Source organism: Chiloscyllium plagiosum, chromosome 20 (genome assembly GCF_004010195.1).
Source record: "Chiloscyllium plagiosum isolate BGI_BamShark_2017 chromosome 20, ASM401019v2, whole genome shotgun sequence".
Classification (NCBI taxonomy): domain Eukaryota; kingdom Metazoa; phylum Chordata; class Chondrichthyes; order Orectolobiformes; family Hemiscylliidae; genus Chiloscyllium; species Chiloscyllium plagiosum.
This window is the reverse complement of record NC_057729.1, coordinates 1,750,213-1,774,658: the sequence shown is the minus strand read 5'-3', so window position 1 is coordinate 1,774,658 and position 24,446 is coordinate 1,750,213. Positions and strand designations below refer to the sequence as shown.

General features: G+C 41.2%; 1 protein-coding gene across 1 annotated transcript in view; it reads right to left on the bottom strand.

Moving 5' to 3' along the window:
* Window positions 1–22,576, bottom strand: part of sycp2 (synaptonemal complex protein 2) — a 57,202-nt gene extending 34,626 nt beyond the window's left edge. The window contains exons 1-2 of the mRNA XM_043710004.1: window positions 22,509–22,576; window positions 9,574–9,632 (exon numbers count right to left, since the gene is read on the bottom strand). Coding sequence (XP_043565939.1) covers window positions 9,574–9,632; window positions 22,509–22,529 — 80 coding nt within the window. The 5' untranslated portion in view covers window positions 22,530–22,576. The remainder of the gene's footprint in view (window positions 1–9,573; window positions 9,633–22,508) is intronic.
* Between the last annotated feature and the right edge of the window lie 1,870 nt (window positions 22,577–24,446).

Below are 24,446 nucleotides of genomic sequence, written 5' to 3'. Positions count from 1 at the left end.
GAGGACTGGAGGACAGTTAATGTGGTCCCACCTTTCAAGGGTGATAGAGGTTACAGACTGCTGAGTCTCACCTCAGTGATAGAGAAACTATTAGAGAAAATTTTGAAGGAGTGAATACCCATTTGGAAAGGCATGGTTTAATTAGGGATAGTCAGTGTGGCTTTGTCAGAGGGAGGTCATGCCTAACAGATTTGTTACAATTTTTTTGAAAATATGATCAAGAGTGTGGATGAGGCAAGTTCAGTTGATATATTTTATCTGGATTTTAGAAAAGCTTTTGATGTGGGAGACTGATTGAGAAGGTTAAAGCACATGAAATTGAGGGAAACTTGGTGACATGGATCAGAAACTAGCTTTGCAATAGGGCACAAAGGGTAGTGGTACAAGGATGTTTGAATGACAGCAGACTCTTATTGTTTGTTATGTACATAAATGATATAGATGAAAACGTGAGGGAATGTTAAGCAAATTTGCAGATGGCGCTAAGATTGGTAGAGTGGTTAAAAGTGAAGAAGGTGGTTGTAAGTTTTAGGAAGATATAGATAGTTGGTCAGATGGGCTGACCAGTGGTAGAGTGTATTTAACCCTGATAAGTGTGAGGTGATATATTTTGGAAGAAGAAACAAGATAAGGGAGTATTTAATGAATGGCAGGACACTTGATATGTTACAGGTATAGAGGGTTCTTGGGGTAATTATTCATGGATCCCTGAAGTTCACAGAGCACATGAATAGGATAGTTAAGAAGGCATATGGTACACTTGCTTTAATCAGTTGTGGCAAAAAGTTAAGAGCAAGGAGGTAATGTTGGAGCTGTACAGAGTGTTGGTTAGGCCACAGCTGGAGTACTGTGTGCAGTTCTGGTCACCTCACTGCATGAATGATAGCATGAAAAGGGGTATATAAGAGGTTCACCAGGACACTGTCTGGGATGGAGGAATTGAGCTAAAAGGAGAAACTAGATAATCTTGGATTGTTTTCTTTATAGCAAAGAAGACTAAGGGGGTAAATGATTGAGGTGTGTAAGATTATGAGATGTATTGACAGGGTGAATAGAGAGCTGCTGTTCCCATGGTTGAGGGGTCAATCACAACAGGGGACAGATTTAGGGTAATGGGCAAGAGATTCAGAAAGGATTTGGGACAAAACGTTTTCACTCAGCAGGTGGTGGGAATTTGGAATGCACTGCTTGGGAAGTTATGGAGGCCGGAAATCTTACAACCTTTAAAAAATATTTGGATGAGCGCTCCCTCTGACAAAGCCACACTGACTATCCCTAATTAAACCATGCCTTTCCAAGTGGGTATTAATTCATTCCTTCAAAATTTTCAGGGAATGGGGAAAGTGCAGGAAATTGAGATTATTGCACCTTTAGTAGTAGTTATGTCAGTGCAGACTTAATGGGGCACAGGGCCTTTTCAGTACTGTATGAATCTTTGAAACTGAACCTGCATGTTAACCTTAAGAGAATCCTAAACTCTCAACTTCCTTAGAAAACACCTCTACTTTTTCGACCAAAGTGCATGGCCTTACACTTTCCAACATTGCATTCTATGAGAATATACGAGGTACGGTTAGTCAGTTTACCTTGACACTAAAATAGGCAGTATCGTGGACAGTGAGGAAGCTTATCAGAAATTGCAGCAGGACCTTGATCAGTTAGGATAGAGAGCTGAGAAATGGCAAATGGAGTTTAGTATAGATAAGTGTGAAGTCTTGCATGTTAGAAAGTCAAATTATGGCAGGAGTTTCACGGTGAATGGTAGGGCCTTAAGGAGTTCAGTGGAACAGAGGGACATTGGAATTCAGATGTATGGTTTGTTGAAAGTGGAGTCACAGGTCGACAGGGCAGTGAAGAAGGCTTTTGGCTCACTAGCCTTCATCAGTCAGTGCAATGAGTAGAGAAGTTGGGAAGTTATGTTGCAGTTGTACAGGATATTGATGAGGTTGTTCTTGGAGTATTGTGTTCAGTTTTGGTCATCTTGCTATAGGAAGGATGTTATTAAGCTGGAAAGAGTGCAGAAGAAATTTTCAAGGATGTTGCCAGGACTCAAGAATCTGAGTCATAGGGAGAGGCTGGACAAGTTATGACTTTTTTCTTTAGAATATAGGAGATTGAAGGGAGATTTTATAGGAGTGTACAAGATCATGAGAGGCATGGATTGAGTAAGTGCACTCAATCTTTTTCCCAGGGTTGGGAAATTGAGGACTAGAGGGCATCAGTTTAAGCTTAGAGACGAAAGAATAAAAGGAAACCTGAGGGGCAACATTTTTACACAGATGATGGTACGCATATGGAAGGAGCTGCTGGCAGAAGTGGTTGAGGCGGGTACATGAACAACATTTAAAAGGCATTTGGACAAATACATGGATGGAATGATTTAAAAGAATATGGGCCAATTGCAGGGAAATGAGGTTAGTGTAGATGGACATTTTGGTTGGCAGGGACCAGTTTGGGCCAAAGGGTCAGTCTCCATGCTGCAGGTCTCTATGACTCAATCTGCCACTTCTTTGCTCACTCTCCAGCAGCCTCCCGACTTCCTCAACAGCATCCTTCCTTCAACCTATCTTTGTTTCAAGTGTCTTGTGATCTACCTGTCATGAATCCATGCCGGCTGCCCCTGATTAACTGAAAATTTTCGAGGTATTCAGTGACCCTATCCTTGACTGTAGATTCCAACAATTTCCCACTGCAAATGTTAGGCCAAATATTTGAGCTGGTAAAGGCAAGACCATGCAATCACCCAAAGCGATAATTTTGCGAAGAGGAAATTTTGTTACCCTGAGGAAAAGGTGTGGGACTGTGCGGGGAAAATGGACAAATAATTGCATGATCTGAAGCAGGAGGTCAGAGATAGAGAAGCATTACTAGATATGGAGAAGGATAAATCTGAAGAACAACAGTGAATTCCCCAAGTAGAAGTTAGTATCATAGTAAAGTTTAACCTAGACCGAGTCGGGTTTGCCTCCAGATGGCATGGACCATGAGGCAAATGTGCACCATTATGATGTGTGATATGTGTGCAACTGTGGATATGAAAGGGGATAGTAAATAGAAACATTATACTCAGTTAAAGGTACATAATGGTTCACCCAGGCAACGGGAGCCGATGTTGATATTTTATAAGTTTGTGGTAATGATAGGTTTGGACATGCTGGTAAAAGCCTGAGAAGCACCAACATTCCACAGTGATGGAAACATCTTTCTTCACCCTGGGTAAACACATTCAACTGAGAAAGGGAGGAGGGGGAAACAGGAGACTGGATGAAGTAACTGAACAATTAGATATCCACCAACCACCAGACGTGAACAGTAATTTTGCAAATTACATGACCAAGAAATTTAATCCTCAATAGGCCCAGGATTTATAAATCCCAATGCAGATGGACAAGGGCTCTCCTATGGAATTGAAGCTGAGATGACATCAACATTGATTGCACCAGACAGTGGAGCCAGCTCGAGGGATGGATTGCCTATTCCTGTTCCTATTTCTTACGCTCGACATGGATGGGATGATACAAAAATTGAAAAATATGATGGAAATATGGGACGCGATTTATCCTTTATAAACACCTGAGGACCTAAACATTATATCCTTACAGGAACTGGATGGCAATCTGGACCTTTTGGGCATATACAACAGAGCACTGGCTTGGGTATATAGTAGTTTGTGTAAGCACCATTAAAAGCTCACCCCTATTCCTTTGCAACAATATTGTGAGACCAAGTATTATCGTGATGCTGATTGGTTAGACTTGCCCCATTTGTGTGCATCCTGGACTGGACGGATAATTTTTTCAAGGATTGTGTAACATGCAATACAGAGATGGTCCTTAGAATAAATGTAGTATAACTCTAACATCTGTGGATATCAAACCTCACACGATGTCTGAAAACAGTGAGTCCACAACTAGCTGAGATAGCCTGGGTAAAAAAAACCCAAACTGCTATTGCATAAAAGGTGTAAAAAAGGAGGTTGTGTTGCATTAGTAATTATGGAATCAGTTACTGCAGTAAGGAAGGATCATCATCAATGAGGCTGTGTGGGTGGAGCTTAAGAATAAAAATGTGTCATTCACACTGTTTGGAGTGTATTATAAACTGCAAATAGCGAGGAGGCAAGAACAGATATGGAGATAATTCACTGAGGCATGAAAAATAATAGGGCAACTGTATTAGGGGATTTCAAACTCCCAATATTAATAGGGATACTCATATTATGAAAGGTTTAGAGGGGTCATATTTCTTCAAATGCACTCTGGAGACCTTTTAATATCAACATGTAGATGGTCCTAGAGAGATAGTGCAGAGTTGGACATTATTTTAGACAATAAAGTCAGACAGCTGTTCAAGGTGGCAGAAAGGAAAGGAACCTTTCAATGATAGCAACCACAACACTGTATGTCTTAAATTTGATATGTAAAAGAAAAAAAAAAGGTCCGCTAAAAAGGGTGTCAGGCATGCAGGTTGGCAAGATGATGACAGACAGTGAGGAAGATGGTCTTAGGTGACAGGAGGACAAAAATGGATTGGTCAGATGGAATTTAAACTGAGGTGATGTACTTTGAAAAAAGTAACAACAAAATATGCAATGAAATGGACAATACAAAGTTCACAGAAACAGAGGAAGCTCGGGGTGTTTTATCACAAACCCCTTGAAGATAGTGGCAGGACAGAGGTTAATAGGGTAGCACTTGCCTTCATCAGTGAAGGCTTAAATTATAAGAGCATAGAACATAGAATATCACAGCACAGTACAGGCCCTTCGGCTCTCAATGTTGCGCCGAACTGTGGAACCAATCCAAAGCTCATCTAACTTACGCTTTTCCATCCTTGTCCATATGCCTATCCAATGATCATTTAAATGCCCTTAAAGTTGGTGAGTCTACTACTGTTGCAGGCAGTGCATTGCATGCCCCTAGTACTCTCTGAGTAAAGAAACGATCTCTGACATCTGTCCTATATCTATCACCCCTCAATTTAAAGCTATGCACCTCTTGCTAGCCATCACCATCCTAGGAAAAAGGCTGTCACTGTCTAACCTATCTAACCCTCTGATTATCTTATATATCTCAATTATATCGTCTCTCAAACTCCTTCTCTCTAATGAAAACAGCCTCAAGTCCCTCAGCCTTTCCTCATAAGACTTTCCCTCCATATCAGGCAACATCCTGGTAAATTTCCTCTGAACCCTTTCCAAATCTTCCACATCCTTCCTATAATGTGGATAGCCAGAACTGGATGCAATACTTCAAATGTGGCTGTACCAGAGTTTTGTACAGCTGCAGCATGATCTCATGGTTCCGAAACTCAATCCCTCTACTAATAAAAGCTGACACAATGTATGGCTTCTTAACAACACTATCAACCTGGGAGGCAAATTTCAAGGTTCTATGCACCTGGACACTGAGATCTCTCTGCTCACCTACACAACCAAGAATGTTACCATTAGCCCAATACTCTGCATGCCTATTACTCCTTCCAAAGTGAATCACCTCACACTTGCCACCTCTCAACCCAGCTCTGCAACTTTTCTATGTCTCTCTGTAACTTACAACATCCTTCATCATTATCCACAACTCTACCAACCTTAGTGTCATCTGCAAATTTACTAACTCATCTTTCTATACCCTTATCCAGGTCATTTATAAAAATGATAAACAACAGTGGACCCAAAACAGATCCTTGCGGTACCCCACTAGTAACTGAACTCCAGGATGAATATTTCCCATCAACTACCACCCTCTGTCTTCTTTCAACTAGCCAATTTCTGATCCAAACCACCAAATCACCCTCAATCCCATGCCTCCATATTTTGTGCAATAGCCTACCCTGGGAAACCTTATCAAATGCCTTACTGAAAGCCATATACACCATATCAATCGCTTTACCCTCATCCACCTGTTTGGTCACCTTCTCAAAGAACTCAATAAGGTTTGTAAGGCACAACCTACTCTTCACAAAACCATATTGACTATCACTAATCAATGTATTCCTCTCCAGATGATTATAAATCCTATCTCTTATAACCTTTTCCAACACTTTACCTACAACTGAAGTAAGGCTCACTGGTCTATAATTACCAGGTTTGTCTCTACTCGCCTTCTTGAACAAGGGAACAACATTTGCTCTCCTCCAGTCTTCTGGCACTATTCCTGAAGACAATGATGACATAAAGATCAAAGGCAAAGGCTCAGGAATCTCCTCCCTGGCTTCCCAGAGAATCCTCCGATAAATCCCATCTGGCCCAGGGGACTTATCTATTTTTACACTTTTCAGAGTTTTTTTTACACTTTCCAGGGAGGTTCTGCTGAAGCTGAATAACACTTTGTTTACACCACTGCTGGAATAGTGAGCGCATTTCTGATCATCACATCGTAGGAAGAATGTCACTGCATTGGAGTGGATACAGGAGGTTTAGTGGAGATTTGAGGAAAAATACTTCTTCCTGGAGAATGATGGAGATGTGAAACGCATTGCCTGAGAGGATAGTTGCAGTAGGTAAGCTCATAATTTTAAAAAAAGTACTTGGATGTGCATTTGAAATGTCACAGCATTCAAGGCTATAACTCTTGTACGGGAAAGTGACAGTAGAGTAGATTTAGTGTAGCTTTGGTGGCAAAGACTTGATTGGGCTAGGTTGGGTGATTTGTGATGTAGAGTGACACCAACAGTGTGGATTCAGTACATGCACTGCTGAGGTTATCATGAAGGACTTTCTTTCTCAACCTCTCCCCTTGCCTGAGGTCTGGCAACATTCAAATTAAACCATGATCATTTGTCTTTCTCTAATGAGAAAGCGGCCCTACAGTCTGGTGAAACTGTGGTGACTTGACCTTTATAATTTGGAGGTGCTGGTGTTGGATTGGGGTGTACAAATCTTGTACAAAGGGTACAAAGTTATAAAGACTTGATGGGCCAAAGGGCATCTTCTGCACCAGTGACTCTGACAAAAAAATGGTGGGTCTTTTTCTGTGTGACAGGCAGTGACTACAGGGGTACTGCAATAAATGCATGGCAGATGTAGTACAATGTGACTTTATGTGAAGTTATATACTTTCATTTGAAAAAAAGCAGAAAGGCTTTTATTATTATTTAAATGGTGATACATTGTGAAATGTAGGTGCAGAAAGGAACCTGGTGTCCTTGTATACCAGTCAATGAAAGCAGACAGCAAGCAATTAGGAAGGCAAATAATACATTGGCCTTTATTGCGAGAGGATTTAACTTCAAAAGTAGACATGTCTGACTGCAGTCATTATACAGGATCTTGGTGAGACCACACCTGGAATATTGTGTGCAGTTTTGTTCTCCCTCACTAAGACAGCACAGCAGAGTTGGCTGATACTGAGAATGTCAGGACTGTCCAATGAGGAGAAATTGGTTCAACTGTGTCTGTATTCACTGGTGTGCCATTGTGATATTGTCCTCTGTGCAGGGCCAGGTTGTGCAATATGTAACAGCAAATAACAACCTAGAGTTCAGGTGCATAGTGCAGACTGTCACCTGAGTGCTCCAAGCAATCAAATCGCATCTTGAGAAGACCAATGGAATCTGCATTCCCACAATATGACACCAGACACGTCGATGTCAGGTTCATGACTTGATATCATCATGGCTAACTTTACACACACACACAGCACAGCTGATGTCCCAACTCTTGAGCGTAAAATTCACCATTTTAGGAGTCAAATTCAAATGAGTGAAAGTATTGCATGGCTATATACAACCTTGATTAAATCATATTTGTAAAACTCTATTCAGTTCTGATCACTACATCGCATTCAAAAAGTAGATCATTGCTGGACTAGTAATTTAGTGACTCAAGGAATGTTTTGGGGAACAAACAAAAACAGCATTGATTCACACTTTTAGTCCAGTGACCCTTCTTCAGATCGCTGATCTCAATATTTTAGTCATCTGGATTTAGGATCCGACAAAGAGAGATACGGAAACTGAATTAAAACAAAAATCTAATTAAAAGTCTGATGATGACCATTAAACCCAATTGACTCACGAAACCTTTTAGGGTAGGAAATCTTATGTGGTTAACTCTCAGTTGCCCTCTGAACTACTCACTTAGCCAAACAGCAGTGTCAACCACTAAAGTGTAATGAAACCAGACAGACTATCTGGCACCAACCCGGGCAAAAAAAACAATCAAGGAAAAGGGTGCTGAGACTTCCAAAGTCCTCTTTACAAATATCTGAGGGTTATTGTCAAATGTAAGAGAGTATCTCTCAGATTAGTAAAGCAAACGGTGTAGATAACCATACTCAGAGAGTTGCATCTTACAGATTATGTCAGAGACACTACCATCATGAGCAGAGAAGGTATCACAGTGGTATAGATTCAACAGGGAGTTGCCCTACGAGCTCTCAACATTGATTCTGGCAGCCCAATACGTCTCCTGATATCAAGTCAAAGAAACTTCCTATGGGTCAGTGGTTAGCACTGCTGCCTTACAGTGCCAGGGACCCAGCTTCAGGTGACTGTCTATGTACAGTTTGCACATTCTCCCCATGTTTGTGTGGGCTTCCTCCGGGTGCTCTGGTTTCCTTCTACAATCCAATGATGTGCAGGTTGGGCGAATTGGCCATGCTAAATTGCCCATTGTGTTTAGGGATGTGTAGGTTAGATGCATTAGTCAGGGGTAAATGTAGAATAATAGGGTAGGCAAATGGGTCTGGGTGGATTATTCTTTGAAGGGTCAGTGTGGACTTGTTGGGCATAATGTAGGGTTTCCACACTGTAGAGATTCTACGATTACCATGTGCTGCTCCCAACCTACCAGCTATAGAATCACAACTTGGAGGAAGAATTGAGAGTGGCAAAGAAGAGTGTGGAGGCTTTAGAAAGTGTGTAAAAGAGTTTTATCAGGATGTTGCCAGGATTGGAGCCAATGAAGCCCACATCTGATGAATGAATATAAAAAAAGAATGCTCAAGTGGCACAATGGCCTCCTCTATGAACTGTAATTCAGGCTCTTCCCCAGCCTAACTCTTGATATTTTAGAACGAACCCTGTATCACACCAAACCTTGTCCTGACATTGATTTTGACCAAATTATCTAATTTCAATCCCAGGCTTTCTTGTCGATTGCAAATGCATGACCGATCCAACCCCAAATTTCTTCTAAAATGAACCTGAACCATATCCCATTTTGATTTGTCAAAAGGATGTACACCTGCCCACCATTTTCTTAAGAGGCTCCTTGCAACAGTGGATTAATGCATTGTGCCCATTAGTTTCATTACAGCATTTCCTAAAGCAATCAGAGATCCTTGTGCAGTACAAGGGTTAATCCCTACAACCTAATCTGGATCAGCATATACTTTTAAACTTTTGGATCAAAGGACTCACCCTATATGTTAAAAATGTTGCTGATTAACCATTCATTTCCTCAGTTCAGAGTTCCATTTCATTTGCCAGTACTTACTTGTTAAGTGTGTTTCAACATTTTGTTTTATATTTAAAATTGAAATTCACAAGTGCATTTTGAGGATTTCTGTGGGTTTAAGAAAGTCATTTGTATTCAGTGAGTCCAAAGCACAGACAAAGTTATCTACTGACCTTTGCTCTTCATTTTCCTTCAATTCACTAAAAGCTTGAGAATGGTTCTTCCAGAAATTCTACAAACAAAATAGTGAATCATTACCCTGATGCAAGGAGATAAGTTTTTGCTTCTGTACTATCTTATAAAATTGAGACACTTAATTGTTCAACATGATCTGAGAGTTTTGTTATAGGCCTTTTGCTGGAAAATGCATCCCTTCTTAAACTTGTGTTAGCTCAGCATTCTATATCTGGTAATTCCTGAGCAGCATGGGACCTCATCTAACTGTGTTACATTAGTAACTAGCCTTCTGCAAATATAAACAAATGTCTATGTGAAAACAGAGGAAGTCATAAGAATTACCAACGTCATTACTCACATTAAAGAGTTATCAGGCGCCACCTGACTCCATTATCATGTATTGAAAGAAGTTTTTGTTCATAGCAGGAATGAAAACTGATCTTCAAATAGGTAAAGGGATAATGTTCATCCTGGCAAATGTGTAGCTGCCCAGGCCAATGGCAAAAAGGAGTTAGATAGGTGATTGACTCGGCAGGGATATCCAGCCTTCCAAATAAGATATATTAAAATGGATAGGTTAGGGTTGGCAGGGAGAGAGAGAAAGAGTTCCCCTACATTAACCTGAGTGAAGAACAAAGATAGCTGCTCCCAAAGACTACTACAAAACACTACAAGATATATGGATATGGGAGCATCTCTACTTCTACATTCTACAGAACGGTTTTGGGATCAGTGAAGCTTTCTCAAATGTCATGGTTATATATTTTCTTCATTTAATTAACCAATGTATATTTAAAATTGCTGCTTATAAAGAAACTCAATGAGGTATCAGAAAATTACTACAAATCGTCAACTTACTATATTAGGTAACTGTGATCACACACCCCTAAAACCAACACTGTGAGGCCTTGGCAATATAAACTCCTTTAAAGGAAGCAGCCATGGGAAAGGGAGAGAAACTGTTGAAGTTGTTGAATAGATTATCCCAATCTTTAGATTGGATTAGATTAGATTACAGTGTGGGAACAGGCCCTTCGGCCCAACAAGTCCACGCCGACCCGCCGAAGCGAAACCCACCCATACCCCTACATTTACCCCTTACCTAACACTACAGGCAATTTAGTATGGCCAATTCACCTGGCCCTGCACATCTTTGGATGGTGGGAGGAAACCGGAGCACCCGGAGGAAACCCATGCAGACACGGGGAGAAAGTGCAAACCCCACACAGTCAGTCGCCTGAGGCAGGAATTGAACCCGGGTCTCTGGTGCTGTGAGGCAGCAATGCTAACCACTGTGCCACCGGTTAGCAAGAAAGACATCCATGAGCTACTTAGACATACTTTGAAGGTAAGTAGTAGATGTAATTTAAGTGAGAGATGATGCATTTTGGCAGATGGAACAGAGAAAAGAATATAGACATAATGGCACAGTTCTACTGAGTGTAAAAGAACAGAATATCCCAGGAATTCATAAACACAGATTTTAGAATGTGGTAGGACATATTAAGACAGTAGCTTGCATTTTGGACTTCACAAATGGAGGTATTGAGAACAAAGCAGGGAAGTAAAATGAACATTTATAATGCTCAGCACTGCCATCCATCTCCAGCACGCTGCATTAGCCCTGCCTCATTTCAGCTCAGAGTTTCCAGTCCCCAGGACCACTTCATCCTCCAGTTCATTCGAATTCTAATAAGAAACGCTTTTCCTTTCAGGCATTAAGGAACACAAGAAGAGCTACACATCCCTCTGGAACCTTAGCCTCTTCCGTCTGAGTTCATATGCTAATCCAACCTCCTGTTCTGTATTTATTATCCCTTCTGATGCTGAACATTCTGTACTCAGCAAAAGCCTCAGTTTTATCCCTCTGCGTCCCCCATTTGAATGAGTTTCAGGCATGACATGACTTTGAACTCTTCTTCTGTTGCCTTCAACTCTGTGCCCATTTCTTTGAACAAGATTCCTCTCCCCATCTCACAGATTCCTTGTATTCAACTCTAACATTCTTCTTCCACCTGGACATGTCCCTCTGGCCTGCATTTGATCTGTTCATTGAGAATTGTTGAGGAGTCTTTTCCCACCTCAATTTCTCTGCCCCACTTACCCATTCCAACTTATCTTCCTCTGAACTGACTGCACTTATGCTCTCAGATCCAACACAAACTTTGTCGTTAACCTGTTGACAAGGATGGTGCTGTTATTGTCTGGCAGACTGACCTCTACACTGTGGAGGCTGAGCACCAGCTCTCAGATACTTTGCCTTATCTTCCTCATGGAACACCAGGCTACTGTGTCCATTATGGTCACTAGTCTCATTTCATCTGGTGATGTCCTTTCCAGTGCCTCCAAGTTCATTGTCTCCCAACCCTGCACAGCTTGCTTCCACCTCCTTCCCAAAATCCACAAACAGGACTACCTGGGCAGGCCCATTGTTTCTGCCACAGTTCTGTTCCCACAGAACTCAGCTCTTCCTGCCTTGACTTTATTTTTTCTCCCCTTATTCTGTCCTTCCCACTTACATCTGAAAATCCTCTGACATTTTAGGTCAGTTTCAGAATTTCCAGTTTGTGGGCTCCAGCCAGTTCCCCTTTACCATGGATGTGCAATCCCTTTACATGTACATTCCCCATCAGGATGGTCTCCACTTCTTCTTGAAAGAAAGGCCTAAACCACCCATTACCACCATCCTTTGCCTGGAAGAGCTTGTCCTCACTCTAAGCAATTGTTCTTTTAACTTCTCTCACCCATCTGGCCATGGATATCCGCATGGGCCCCAGTTATGCCTGTCTCTTTCTGGGGTGGAACATTCTGTGTTCCAATCCTGTTCCAGCCCTGACCCACAAGTCTTTCTCCTGTATATTGAGAACATCAGCAGTGCTGCTTCCACCTTTCATCCGGAATTAGAAAAGTTTATCAAGTTAGCATCCAATTTCGATCCCACTCTCACCTTCACCTGGTCCATCGCTGACTCCTCCAATCCCTTTCTCAACATCCCTGTTTCCATTTCTGGGGATAGGCTGGCCACCATAATCTACTAAAACACGCTAACTTTCAGTTACCTTGACTACACATCCTGCTTTCTATAAAGGTTCCATTCTATTCTCCCAGTTTCTCGTCTCCTTTGCAACTGTTCTGATGATGCCAACTTCGACAAGGGGGCTTCTGAAACATCCACCATCTTCCTCAGTCAAGGATGTCCCAGCACCATGATTTACAGGACACTCAACGGGGTCCAACACAACTCCCCCACTTCAGCTTTCACTCCCTCTCTTCCTTCTCACAACAGCGATAGGATCCCCTTTGTCCTCACTTATCATCCCACCAGCACCCACATTCACAGGATCATTAACCGCCATTTCTTCCACCTCCAGTGGGATGCCACCACCAGCCATTATTCTCTCCTCCCTTGTCAACTTTCTGTAGAGACTGTTCTTTTCGGGACATCCTTGTCCACTCCTCCTTCATTCTCAATGCACCTCTGCCCATTTACTTCCTCCTTCCTCACCATCCAAGGACCCAAACACATCTTCCAGGAGAAGCAGTGCTTTACCGGTACTTTACTTCAATCTAGTCTATTGTATTCACTGCTCACTATGTGGTCTCCTGTACACTGGGGAAATGAGGTGCAAAATGGGTGACTGCAGAACACCAAGGTCTGTCTGCAAAAATGATCCTGAGCTTCCACCGTGTTCCCTGGGCAGCACCTCTGTCTCAGACATGCTGCAGTGCCTCAGTGAAGCTCCATGCAAGCTGGGGAACAGCACTCAATTTTCCGCTTGGGAACTCTGTGGCCTTCTGGACGCTCTTTCGAGTGTCATGGACCAGGTCAGACACCCTCAAAAAAGTTCAAGAAAGAAGCTCGGACCATATTGGTCGCCATATTATAGGAAGGATGTGGAGGTACTGGAACGGGTGCAGAGGAGGTTTACCAGGATGTTGCCTGGTATGGTAGAAAGATCGTATGAGGAAAGGCTGAGGCACTTGGGGTTGTTTTCATTGGAGAAAAGAAGGTTTAGGGGTGACTTGATAGAGGTACAAGATGATTAGGGGTTTAGATAGGGTCGACAGTGAGAATCTTTTTCCACGTATGGAGTCAGCTATTACAAGGGGGCATAGCTTTAAATTAAGGGGGGGTAGGTATAGGACAGATGTTAGGGGTAGGTTCTTTAATCAGCGAGTCGTGAGTTCATGGAATGCCCTGCCAGTAGCAGTGGTGGACTCTCCTTCATTATGGGCATTTAAGCGGGCATTGGATAGGCATATGGAGGATAGTGGGCTAGTGTAGGTTAGGTGGGCTTGGATCGGTGCAACATCGAAGGCCGAAGGGCCTGTACTGCGCTGTATTCTTCTATGTTCTATAACGTTTCTAGTTGTTTTAAGCAGGTATAATGTGGATGTTCCAGGAGTGATGTAGTTGGCCCAATCACTTAGTTTTAAGCAAACAGAATTTATTTACAAGATTACTCGAATGAAATACAAAAAGAGAACAGAATATAGAATAACTTAACTTATCTGAAAACCCAACACATTATCCCAACTTAATGATGCTGTTCTAAATACTTGCAACATTCCCCATAAATACTCCTTGGCAAAAATGATAAAATCAAACACAGGTCCTTAAAGGAGAGATGTCAGAGAGAGGGAGGATCAGCATGGACCTGCTTCTTTGGGTCCAGCAGCTTCAAAACTGACCTACTAGTAACTCTGAACCCAAACCAGAGGAAAGCTGAGCTGGGAGAACTGGCCACCCCCCTTTTATTATGCAAGTGTTTTTTTTTTCAAACTTAAAAGCTTCCTCAGTTTCCTGAGGGCAGCACGGTAGCTCAGTGGTTAGTGCTGTTACCTCACAGTGCCAGGGACCCGGGTTTGACTTGCACATTCTCCCCGTGTCTGCACGCGTTTCCCCCGGGTTCTCTGTTTTACCTCGACAGTCCAAAGATGTGCTGCTTAGATGAATTAACCATGCTAAATTGTCCATAATGTTCAGGGATGTGTAGGTTAGGCACACTAGTCAGGGGTAAATGTAGAGCAATAGGGTAGGGGAATGGGTCTGGGTGGGTTACTCTTTGGAGGGTTGCTGTGACTTGTTGGGCCGAATGGCCTGTTTCCACCTGTAGGGATTCTATGATTCTTAGTAATCAACCCAGACATTTTTGAACTTGTGTCTTTACGACCTCTTGAAAAAAAAAGGACAACCTAACCTTATTAAAGGAGCATCATCATCATCACGAGTCCAACAATTTTAGGCTTAAGCACCTTCTCCAATGTCCTTACCCAAATCTCCACACCAGGCCTTGTCATCATGTGGATTGTTACCACGCACAACCATTGTCAACTACTTATAGACTCCATTAGCAGTCAAACATTCTCCCAGGCTGACCTTTACCCAGTCCTTTGTCCAACTTCTTCCTCTCCCTTCTGGTTCTATCTAGATCAGTTGTTTACTCCCCACTGTATCTTCTGCATATATATCAATCTCTTTGAGCTAGCATCAGTTGGGAAGAAGGATTTGAAATGTTAATTCTGCTTTCTCTCCACAGATGCTGCCAGACCTGCTTTTTTTTTTTAGCAATTTCTGTTTCTGTTTCCAGCATCTACAGTTCTTTGAGTTTTTTGAACATTTATGAAGCTGTGGTTAGATCAGAATTGAAGAACTTGAGCTAGAGCTAGAATAATCTGTTGAACTTGTTCTGCCAATAAGTACAATCATAGCTGATTGTGGGATCAACTCCAGTTGCCTACCGAACACGCTTCTCTTGATCCCTGCCAAACCAATGATCTGTCTATCCTAGTTGAAACTTTATTGCTGGAACAGCACAGCAGGTCAGGCAGCATCCAGGGAACAGGAGATTCGACGTTTCGGGCACAGGCCCTTCTTGGAAGGGCCTGTGCCCGGAACGTCGAATCTCCTGTTCCCTGGATGCTGCCTGACCTGCTGTGCTGTTCCAGCAATAAAGTTTCAACTTTGATCTCCAGCATCTGCAGACCTCACTTTCTCCTCTGTCTATCCTAGCCTTAAATCCAGAAAAGATGGAAGTGTCCCTTTCAAACATGGGATTTCAAAAATTCACAACCCTCTAAGTAAAGCATTCCTCTTCATCTCAGTCCTAAATGATTAACCTCTCACCCTATGATTGTGTCCTACAGTTTAGGTTCCCTAGCCAGAATAAAAAAAACTTTCAGAGTTGAATCTTACTTTCTTTGGTTAAATCTGAGCTATACTGAGTTTTTTTGGAGGGTTTTTCCACTGTGCTGCATTAGTAACCTACCTGTCCAAATGAATATCCATCATCCAATTCCAGCCCCACTTTATCACTACCAATTGTTCTCAGTACATCTCATACCTCATTAGATATTCATGAAAAAACAGGCACTCTTTGCGTCTGTGCCACCTTTAAAAGGCCACTGTGCACCCACACAAATTAGAAACCCAGCCTTGCCCCACACTGGTAATGTCATGGCACAACAGCCATGGAGTCACAGTGTCCACAGCACATGGCTGACACTTCCTCGTTCATTCTTTCACTCTAATCATAACTTAACACCAGGCCACATTGTATGTAACTATGTTCCATCTGAACAACCTCTAAGTCAGGGCTATCCTTTTCACAATGATGACTGGAGACCTACAGATTATCCAGTAGGTGCACATTTCATATGGGCAACCTGTTCACAATCCTGGGACTGCCTGTATTGGCTTTAAGACGCCTAAACAGTGCTATGAAGCAGCTCCTGCTTACCAATGACCTGCTCACAGACAATCCAGTTTGAGTTCCACTACAGCTACTGAGCTCCTAATTTCATTACAGCCTTAGTTCAAACATGGACAAAAGGAGTTGAATTCCAGGGGTGAACAGAGTGACAGCCCTTGACATCAAGGTTACATTTGACCGAGTGTGGTATCAAGGAGCCCTAGCAAAACTAGAATCAATGGGCATTGGGTGCAAACTTTCCACTAGTTGGAGTCATACTTAACAAGAAGGAAGATGGCTGTAGTTATTGCAGGCAAGCCATTTCATCTCCAATACATATATGGTGGAGTTCCTCAGGGTGGTTTCTCATGCCCAACCATCTTCAACTGCTTCATCAATGAAACTCCCTCCATTGTAAGGCCAGAGTGGGGATGTTCATTGATGGTTGAATGTTGTTCAGCACCATTTGTGATTCCTCAGATAATGAAGCAACAAGACATAATAATAGCCAGGCTCGGGCTGACAAATGGCAAAGAATATTTGTGCCACATCAGGGCCAGGCAATGTCTATTGTTTTGCCTCACTGGGGTAGCACGCTGAAAATTAGCCACTGTATTCTTGCACTTGTCACAGAAGTTGAAGGTCTAATCAAAGCATGCAAAATTTTCCTAATTTACCTGACTGTTTAGACCAAGGTTAACAGAACGGTCACAATCAAGGTACTTAACAAGAATTCCAATATTTTACAAACAAATAAATTTTAGCTATCCTATACAATAGATTGTTGACCTTGAATTCTTACTAGTTAAAACTCTAACTCTAATTCTCTTACAAAACTCTCCTTTTACACACTTACGGATAGACACAGACAAAAATGTGTATAGTGGGTGTAAGAAAAACAAAATTGGGAAGGTAATTCAATAGTTGTTCTCCGCAGGATTCGCTGAAAACGATTGTTTGCTTGCCAGAAATGCTGTTTTCAATTTTTCTTCTCTCTTACAGGAGACACAGAGTGATTGGTTCACAAAGTATAAAGTCTCTGATTTATTGGTTAAAAGTAACAGTTTACAGCACATGGTGAGGGAAAATAAATTACTACAGCTATTGTCTACACCACCTCCCCTTTCAGACATCCAAATGCTTCTCCTAAAATTGTTCATACCCACAAGCTATTCAGCTACCCAGAACTAACCGCATAGGTGCTGGCAGGCCTTTGTCATCCACAGCTGGTCACAAACCAATCCGCAAAACCAATCAGCTACCTGTTGCCGGCCAAATGTCACTTTGTACACATCCACTTCTGCCATCTGTAAACAACCTTCTCCACTGCTTGGACAAAATATGCTAAGCATCACTTATAATGAGTTTCAATAATTTTGTTAGGATCCAGCTGACTCCCTGAAACCTGGCCATCATCTACAAAGTACAATTCCAACAAAACTCATTAAATTTGACAGAACCCGGAAAAAAAACAGACTGCTTGTGTGGTAGCACATGTGCTCAAATATTCAGTCTCTAACCTCCAATGCTCAGTAGCAGCTAACAGATGTATACAGATCAACAAAATTTGCTGCAAAAATTCATCAAGGCTCTTGAGACAGCACCTTCTAAACCCATGATCAGTACCATTTACAAGGTCAAGAACAGCAGATATCGGGGAGCACTATCACATGGAAATTTCCCTCCAAGCCCCTCATCATTCTGACTTGGAAATACATTGCTGCTTTTCTACTGTTGCTGTTTCAAACTTCTGAGAACTCCCTCCCTAACAGCACTGTGGTTCTACCTGTACCAAGTGGACTACAACAGTTCACGAAGGTAGGCCACCATGACCGTCTCAACTGGAGATGGTCAATAAATGCTGGGCAGGCAGTGTTTGCCCACAGCCCATGAATGAATAAAAAAAAATTCAGCAAAGCACCCCTGCAAGTGTGCTACCTCTCAGGTCCAACCATTTCTTATCCTGGAAGGTATGTGAAAGTGTCATTGTTACAATCTCTTTTAGGATAATTGTTGATTGCTGTAAGAATCCATCTGGCTCACTAACATCCTTTGGTGAAGGATATTTTGCCAACTTTACTTGTATGTGTTTCCAGACCCACAGCAAAATGTTTGGCCCTTGACTCTTCTTGAAAGGCCTAGGAAGCCAGACAATTGTATCAAAACACTATAAAGTGTGAACAAAGGAATGAAAGTGGACATCTACCCAGCATTGATCTTATACATATATACTCCTGGATAATCAATTGATGAACTGGGTATTTCTAGCTTGAAGAGGTTTCATCATGTGATTTCTTGGCAAACATTTAAGTATCAAGGGGAACTGATAGATGATTTGTTGTTTCATGGAAAAACAAGTAATTTTGGAAAAAAGACATTGTAGTGATTGTAGCAAGGTCAGCCAGGTGGACTTCTTAGAATATAAGTTCTATGATTGGAGCTGTTAATCTGGTCCAGTAATGGAGCTTTGGCTGACAGATATGAACAAGAGTGTCATACATCCTGTTCACTCTGAGAGCTGGCACTCAGGGAGCTGGATCAGTGTTAAGGACTCTCCGTGAGTTTAGAAAAATAATGGGGCGGTGGTGGGGGAGGTATGACGCTGTGGATTGTGACGAAGGATGTTGTAGGTTACAGAGGAATATAGATGAGTTGCAGAGCTTGGCTGAGAGGTGGCAAATGGCATTTAATGCAGAAATGTGTTGTGATTCACTTTGGAAGGAGCCACAGGAATACAGAGTACTGGGCTAATGGTAAGATTCTTGGTAGTGTAGATGAGCAGAGAGATCTCGGTGTCCATATGCATAGATCCCTGAAAGTTGCCACACGGGTTGTTAAGAAAGTATATGGATTATTGGCTTTTATTGGTAGAAGGATTGAGCTTTGGCGCCATGAGGTCATGTTACAGCTGTACAAAACTCTGGTACGACCATGCTTGGGGTATTGCGTACAGTACAGATTATATGTGGACGCATTGGAAAGGGTTCAGAGGAGATTTACTAGGATGTTGCCTCAAATGGAGGGAAGGTCTTATGAGAAAAGGCTGAGGGACTCTCTTCATTAGAGAGAAGAAGATTAAGAGTTGACTTAATTGAGACATATAAGATAATTAAAGAGTTGGATAGGGTGGACAGTGAGAGCATTTTTCCTCGGACAATGGCGGCCAGCACAAAGGGACATAGCTTTAAATTGTGGGGTGATAGATATAGGACAGATTGTTTCTGTATTCAGACAGTAGTAGGGGCATGGAATGCCCTGCCTACAACAATAGTAGACTCGTCAACTTTAAGGGCATTTTAATGGTCATTGAATAAACACATAGATGAAAATGGAATAGTTTAGGTTGGATGGTCTTCAGATTGGTTCCACAGGTCAGCATATCAATGAGGGCCGAAGGGCCTGTAATGCACTGTAATGTTCTATGTTCTATCTCACAGAAACATAAAAAATTCTAACAGGACTTCACATGAAGAAGATAAGAAGGCTGTTCCTGATGACCTGGGAGTCCAGAACTAGTAGTCATAGTTTAATGATGCTTAGGACTGAGATAAGGAAAGATTTCTTCACCCAGAGAGTGTTGACCCTTTGGAATTCTCGACCACAGAAAGCAGTTCAGGTCAAACTACTGAATAATTTCAAGAAGGTCTTAGTTATAGTTATTACAGCTAAAGGGATCAACAGGTCTGGGGAGAAAGCAGGAATAGGGTACCAGGTTAGATGATCTACATCAATTTGAATGGTACAGCAGGGTTAAAGGTTAAATGGCCTAGTCCCACTTCATATTTTATAGAATTCCCTCAGAGGGGAAACAGGCCATTCGGCCCAACAGGCCACACCAACCCTCCAAACAGCATCCCATCCAGATCCACCTTGCTACCCTTTCCCTGTAATCATGCATTTCCCATGGCTAACACATCTAAAATACACATCCCTGAACACTTTTGGTAATTTAGCATGGCCAATCCACCTAACTTGTACATCTTTGGATTATGGAAGGAAACAGCAGCTCTTGGCGCAAACCCACGCAGACACAGGGAGAACATGTAAACTCCGCCTGAGGCTAGAATGGAACTCAGATCCCTGGTGCTGTGTGACAGCAATGCTAACCACTGAGCCAGAATTTCTGTGTTTTTATGTTTCTGTTACATGACAACTGTATTTTTGTTTTACGGCTTTTGAGGGAATGAGATATCAACATAAACCAGGTTATCCAGGAAACTGTCAACACCAAAGAAACCTTTTGATAAAAGGTGCATGATTACAGTGTGGAAGCAAGCCATTCAGCCCATCAGGGAGGAGAACGTGAGGACTGCATATGCTGGAGATCAGAGTTGAGAGTGTGGTGCTGGAAACGCACAGCAGGTCAGGCAGCAACCGAGGAGCAAGAGAATCGACGTTTTGGGCATAAACCTTCATCAGGATGATTCTCCTGCTCCTCAGATGCTGCCTGACCATTGCATCACTGCACCACCCCAAATTAATACAAAAGTTAAAAGATGCAAGAAGTTAAATGCTCAAGTTACACTTAAGTTTATTGTTTACAATTTCGGAAATCAACTATTAAAACATTCCATTTACTAAGAAAGGAAATGATATAGTGTACTGTATTGCACGCAATTTAGTACATTTAGGACATGATACTTCATATAGCAGCAACTGAACTTTACTAGGAAGAGACTAAAATGTAATAGAACAGCAATACTCAATAACCCTTGTACTTCTAATTCTACATTTCTCTGGCTGAATATATGACAGTTTCTGTTCCAAGAACTTTAGGAAAGATTTGGAATGATATGGGTCAGGACCAGGCAAATGGGACTAGTCTAGTTTGGGATATGGTCGCATGGACTGGTTGGACCAAAGGATCTATTTCTGAGCTGTATGACTCTGTGACTCTGAAACTTCACAGAATTATATCCCTAAGTTTGTTCCCAGTTAAGGAACAAATTTATTTCAAAATTCTTCTCTATATTTTCAAAGCCCTCCATGGCCTTTCCCCTTTGTATCTTTATTGCCCTCCAAGATATCAGAACTCCATTAATTATGATTTCTTGAGCATCCCCAATTTTAATTGCCCAGTAACTGTCTTGTGGTAATAACTTCAGATGCCAAGAGAAATGGCTAAACAAGACAGATGATATTATAGTTTGAATAAATGGGCAAATAAAACAGTATATGGAATTCAGTGTAGGGACGCATGAGTCATCCAAGTTGTAGATGGCAACAAACTAAGAATTATGGAGGACTGGTTTATGAATATGTATAAATTTATGTATAGAAATCATGAAAAATTAATGCACAGTCAGTATAAGCAATTTAAAAAAATTTAAAAGCTTTTGGAATGTTAGACTTCATTTCAAAGTACTAGACTAGACTAGGCATCAAGGGTTAAAAACTAGTAAACACTCTTACATTGTGTGTTAAAATCTCATTTAGAGTACTATCTGCATTTCTGGATACACATACTGGCCTATTCTCACAACACCAGATTATAGTTCAACAGGTTTATTTGGAAGCACGAGATTCCGAAGCACTGCTTCTTCATTAGCTGGTTGTCACCTGATCACAACCATTATGTGATTTTTAACCTTGCCCACCCCAGTCCAACACCGGCTCCTTCAAATCATGGCCTATTCTCCAAAGTGAAACAATGGCCAAATGAATTAACTGATTAGGAAGGGCTGTTTGGACCAGGTTGAATTCTATTGTATATTAAGGACTGGTGGGCACTTAATGTAATTAAATTATTTGACAGGATGGATAGACATGAGCTATATTTTACAGATAGTTGAGTTAAACAGTTTCTCAAGCTGGCTAGAGGATGAAAGTGATACTTATCAAAAGATGAGGTTAGTAAAATTTTTCTTGAATCAGCAAGGCAACTATTTGGCTGTATTTTATTCATCATAAACCAAATCGCTGTAATTTGTGTGATAATTAACATGCAGTAACTATGGTAGATTTGTTCAAAGACATTTGAAATAGTTTCAAAATATCAATGGAGACAAAACATTGCTCATTATATTTTGTGGATTAAAAATGACAATGCCATTCTATCATCTGATGCTTAAAAACTGAGTGCCAATATATATGTCATCACCATTTCTAGCAAACTATTATAAACAGTTTAAAAAATACAAAATGAAAATAAAGAGAGACAATTAGTTTGACTATAATTCGGTATGGTGTGGACTCATGACACAATTAGCTGTTTAAGACTACTGTATAACCGTACATACTGTCAGTTCTTTTTCCATCATCTTTAGTGACTGAGAATCTTTTTCAAACCGCTCCAGTTCTTGGGTGAAAATTGTTTGCAATTTATTCAGTCTCTGTAACCTACAAAAACAACACAAATGTCTGTATTGAGAATCTTGAAAATATCATAACAACTGGTCTTTCTTCCTTATGTGTTTTAAATCAAAATGCACAATGGACGCAACCTGTGTAAACATGTATAATAAATGAAATGGGCTGTCAGTGTGGCACACCTTCATATTATGGTAACATAACATTCTTACAGTTAAACGTCCTTTAGGATTTTCTCTTCCTGTTTGCTGCTCTGCAAATAAAAAGCTGAACAAGTTATTTTGTTAATAATTTCCATCTCATTAAGAAGTCTGCAGACAAATTCACACCTAACAAACTGCTCTGAAAATTCTTCTCACATTTTGGCAGCTAATGACAAATTCCACTACAGCTACTGAGACAATACACGAACAATCAGTAACATTCAAAATAAAACAACTCACAACACTCTTATTAAAAAAAAATTCTCTCCCAATCTGAACTTAATGCACAACGAATTCATTTTTCTCTGGCTGTGTATCATTTTTCATTTAAATCTGTTCACTTTTGAGATACTTTGTTCACAGACATACAATCGTTGCTGATTTTCAGTGGTGAAATGAGAAAATCCACTGAAACATAACATTTTATAATGGTATAATCTTTGCTTTTGGAAAGCTCCTTGTCAACTGAGGCAGTCTAATTAGTTTCAGATTGTTTAGCTAGTTAGGACATAATCAGCAAAGATAAAAAATAGGCAATACCTGTTGTAAACCAAAATATCTAGTCAACATATAGTGCAAATTAATCAGATAAGAACTTTCCTCCATAAACTGTCATGTGTAAAAGCAGGATATTTGAGAACTATTGCATTTAGACTAATGCTGAAAGACTGGCTTACCTTTTCTATGCCTGAATAATAGTCCTGAGTGTGACCCTAAAAACACCTATTAGATTTTTAAATTTAATGACAACAGAGTCTGGCATAGTTGATGTGATGCGTAATGCTCTTGGATGAACATTTGAGTAAGTTACAGTTGATAGCTGCATCTGACTGATATTGACAAAATCCATAAGACTTAAAGACACAGGAGTAAAACGTATGTCATTCAGCTCATTGAGACTACTTTGCCATTCAATGAGATCATGGCTAATCTGATAATCTTCAACTCCACTTCTAGCCTTTTTCCCCATAACTCTTGATTCCCTTCCTGGTTCAAAATCTGTCTATCCCAGCCTTCAATATACTAAAGGACTCAGTCTCTACATCCCTCTGTGGCAAACATTTCCACAGATTCACTACCCTCACACAGGAGAATTTCCTTCTCATCTCTGTCATAACTGGGCAACTCCTTATTCTAAGATGATTTCCTCTGGTCCCCGACTGTCCAATGAGGGGAACAGCTTCTCCACATCTGCCTTGTCAAGTCGTGGAACAATCTTACATATTTCAGAAAATCAAGTAACCAAAGAACAGATCTGAAGAAGGGTCACTGGACCCAAACTGTTATCTCTGCTTTCTCTCCACAGATGCTGTCTGACCTGCTTTGATTTTCCTGCAATTTCTGATTTTGTATATTTCAGTAAGGTCATCTCTTATTCTTCTATATTCTGGTGAGGATAGGTCAACCTCTCCTTATAAGACAGTCCCTCATACCTAGTATCAGGTGAGCAAACATGCTCTGGACTGCTTCCAATACCAATACATCTTTACTTAGTTAAAGGGCTCAAAGTTGATTACAGTACTTCAGCTGCAGTCTGATTAGCGACTTAAAAAGTTTTAGCAAAGTCTCCTGACTTTTATACTCCATTCCATTTAAAGTAAAGGTCAATATGCCATTGGCCTTCCCGATGACATGCTGAACGTGTGATGCTGGATTTTTCTGATT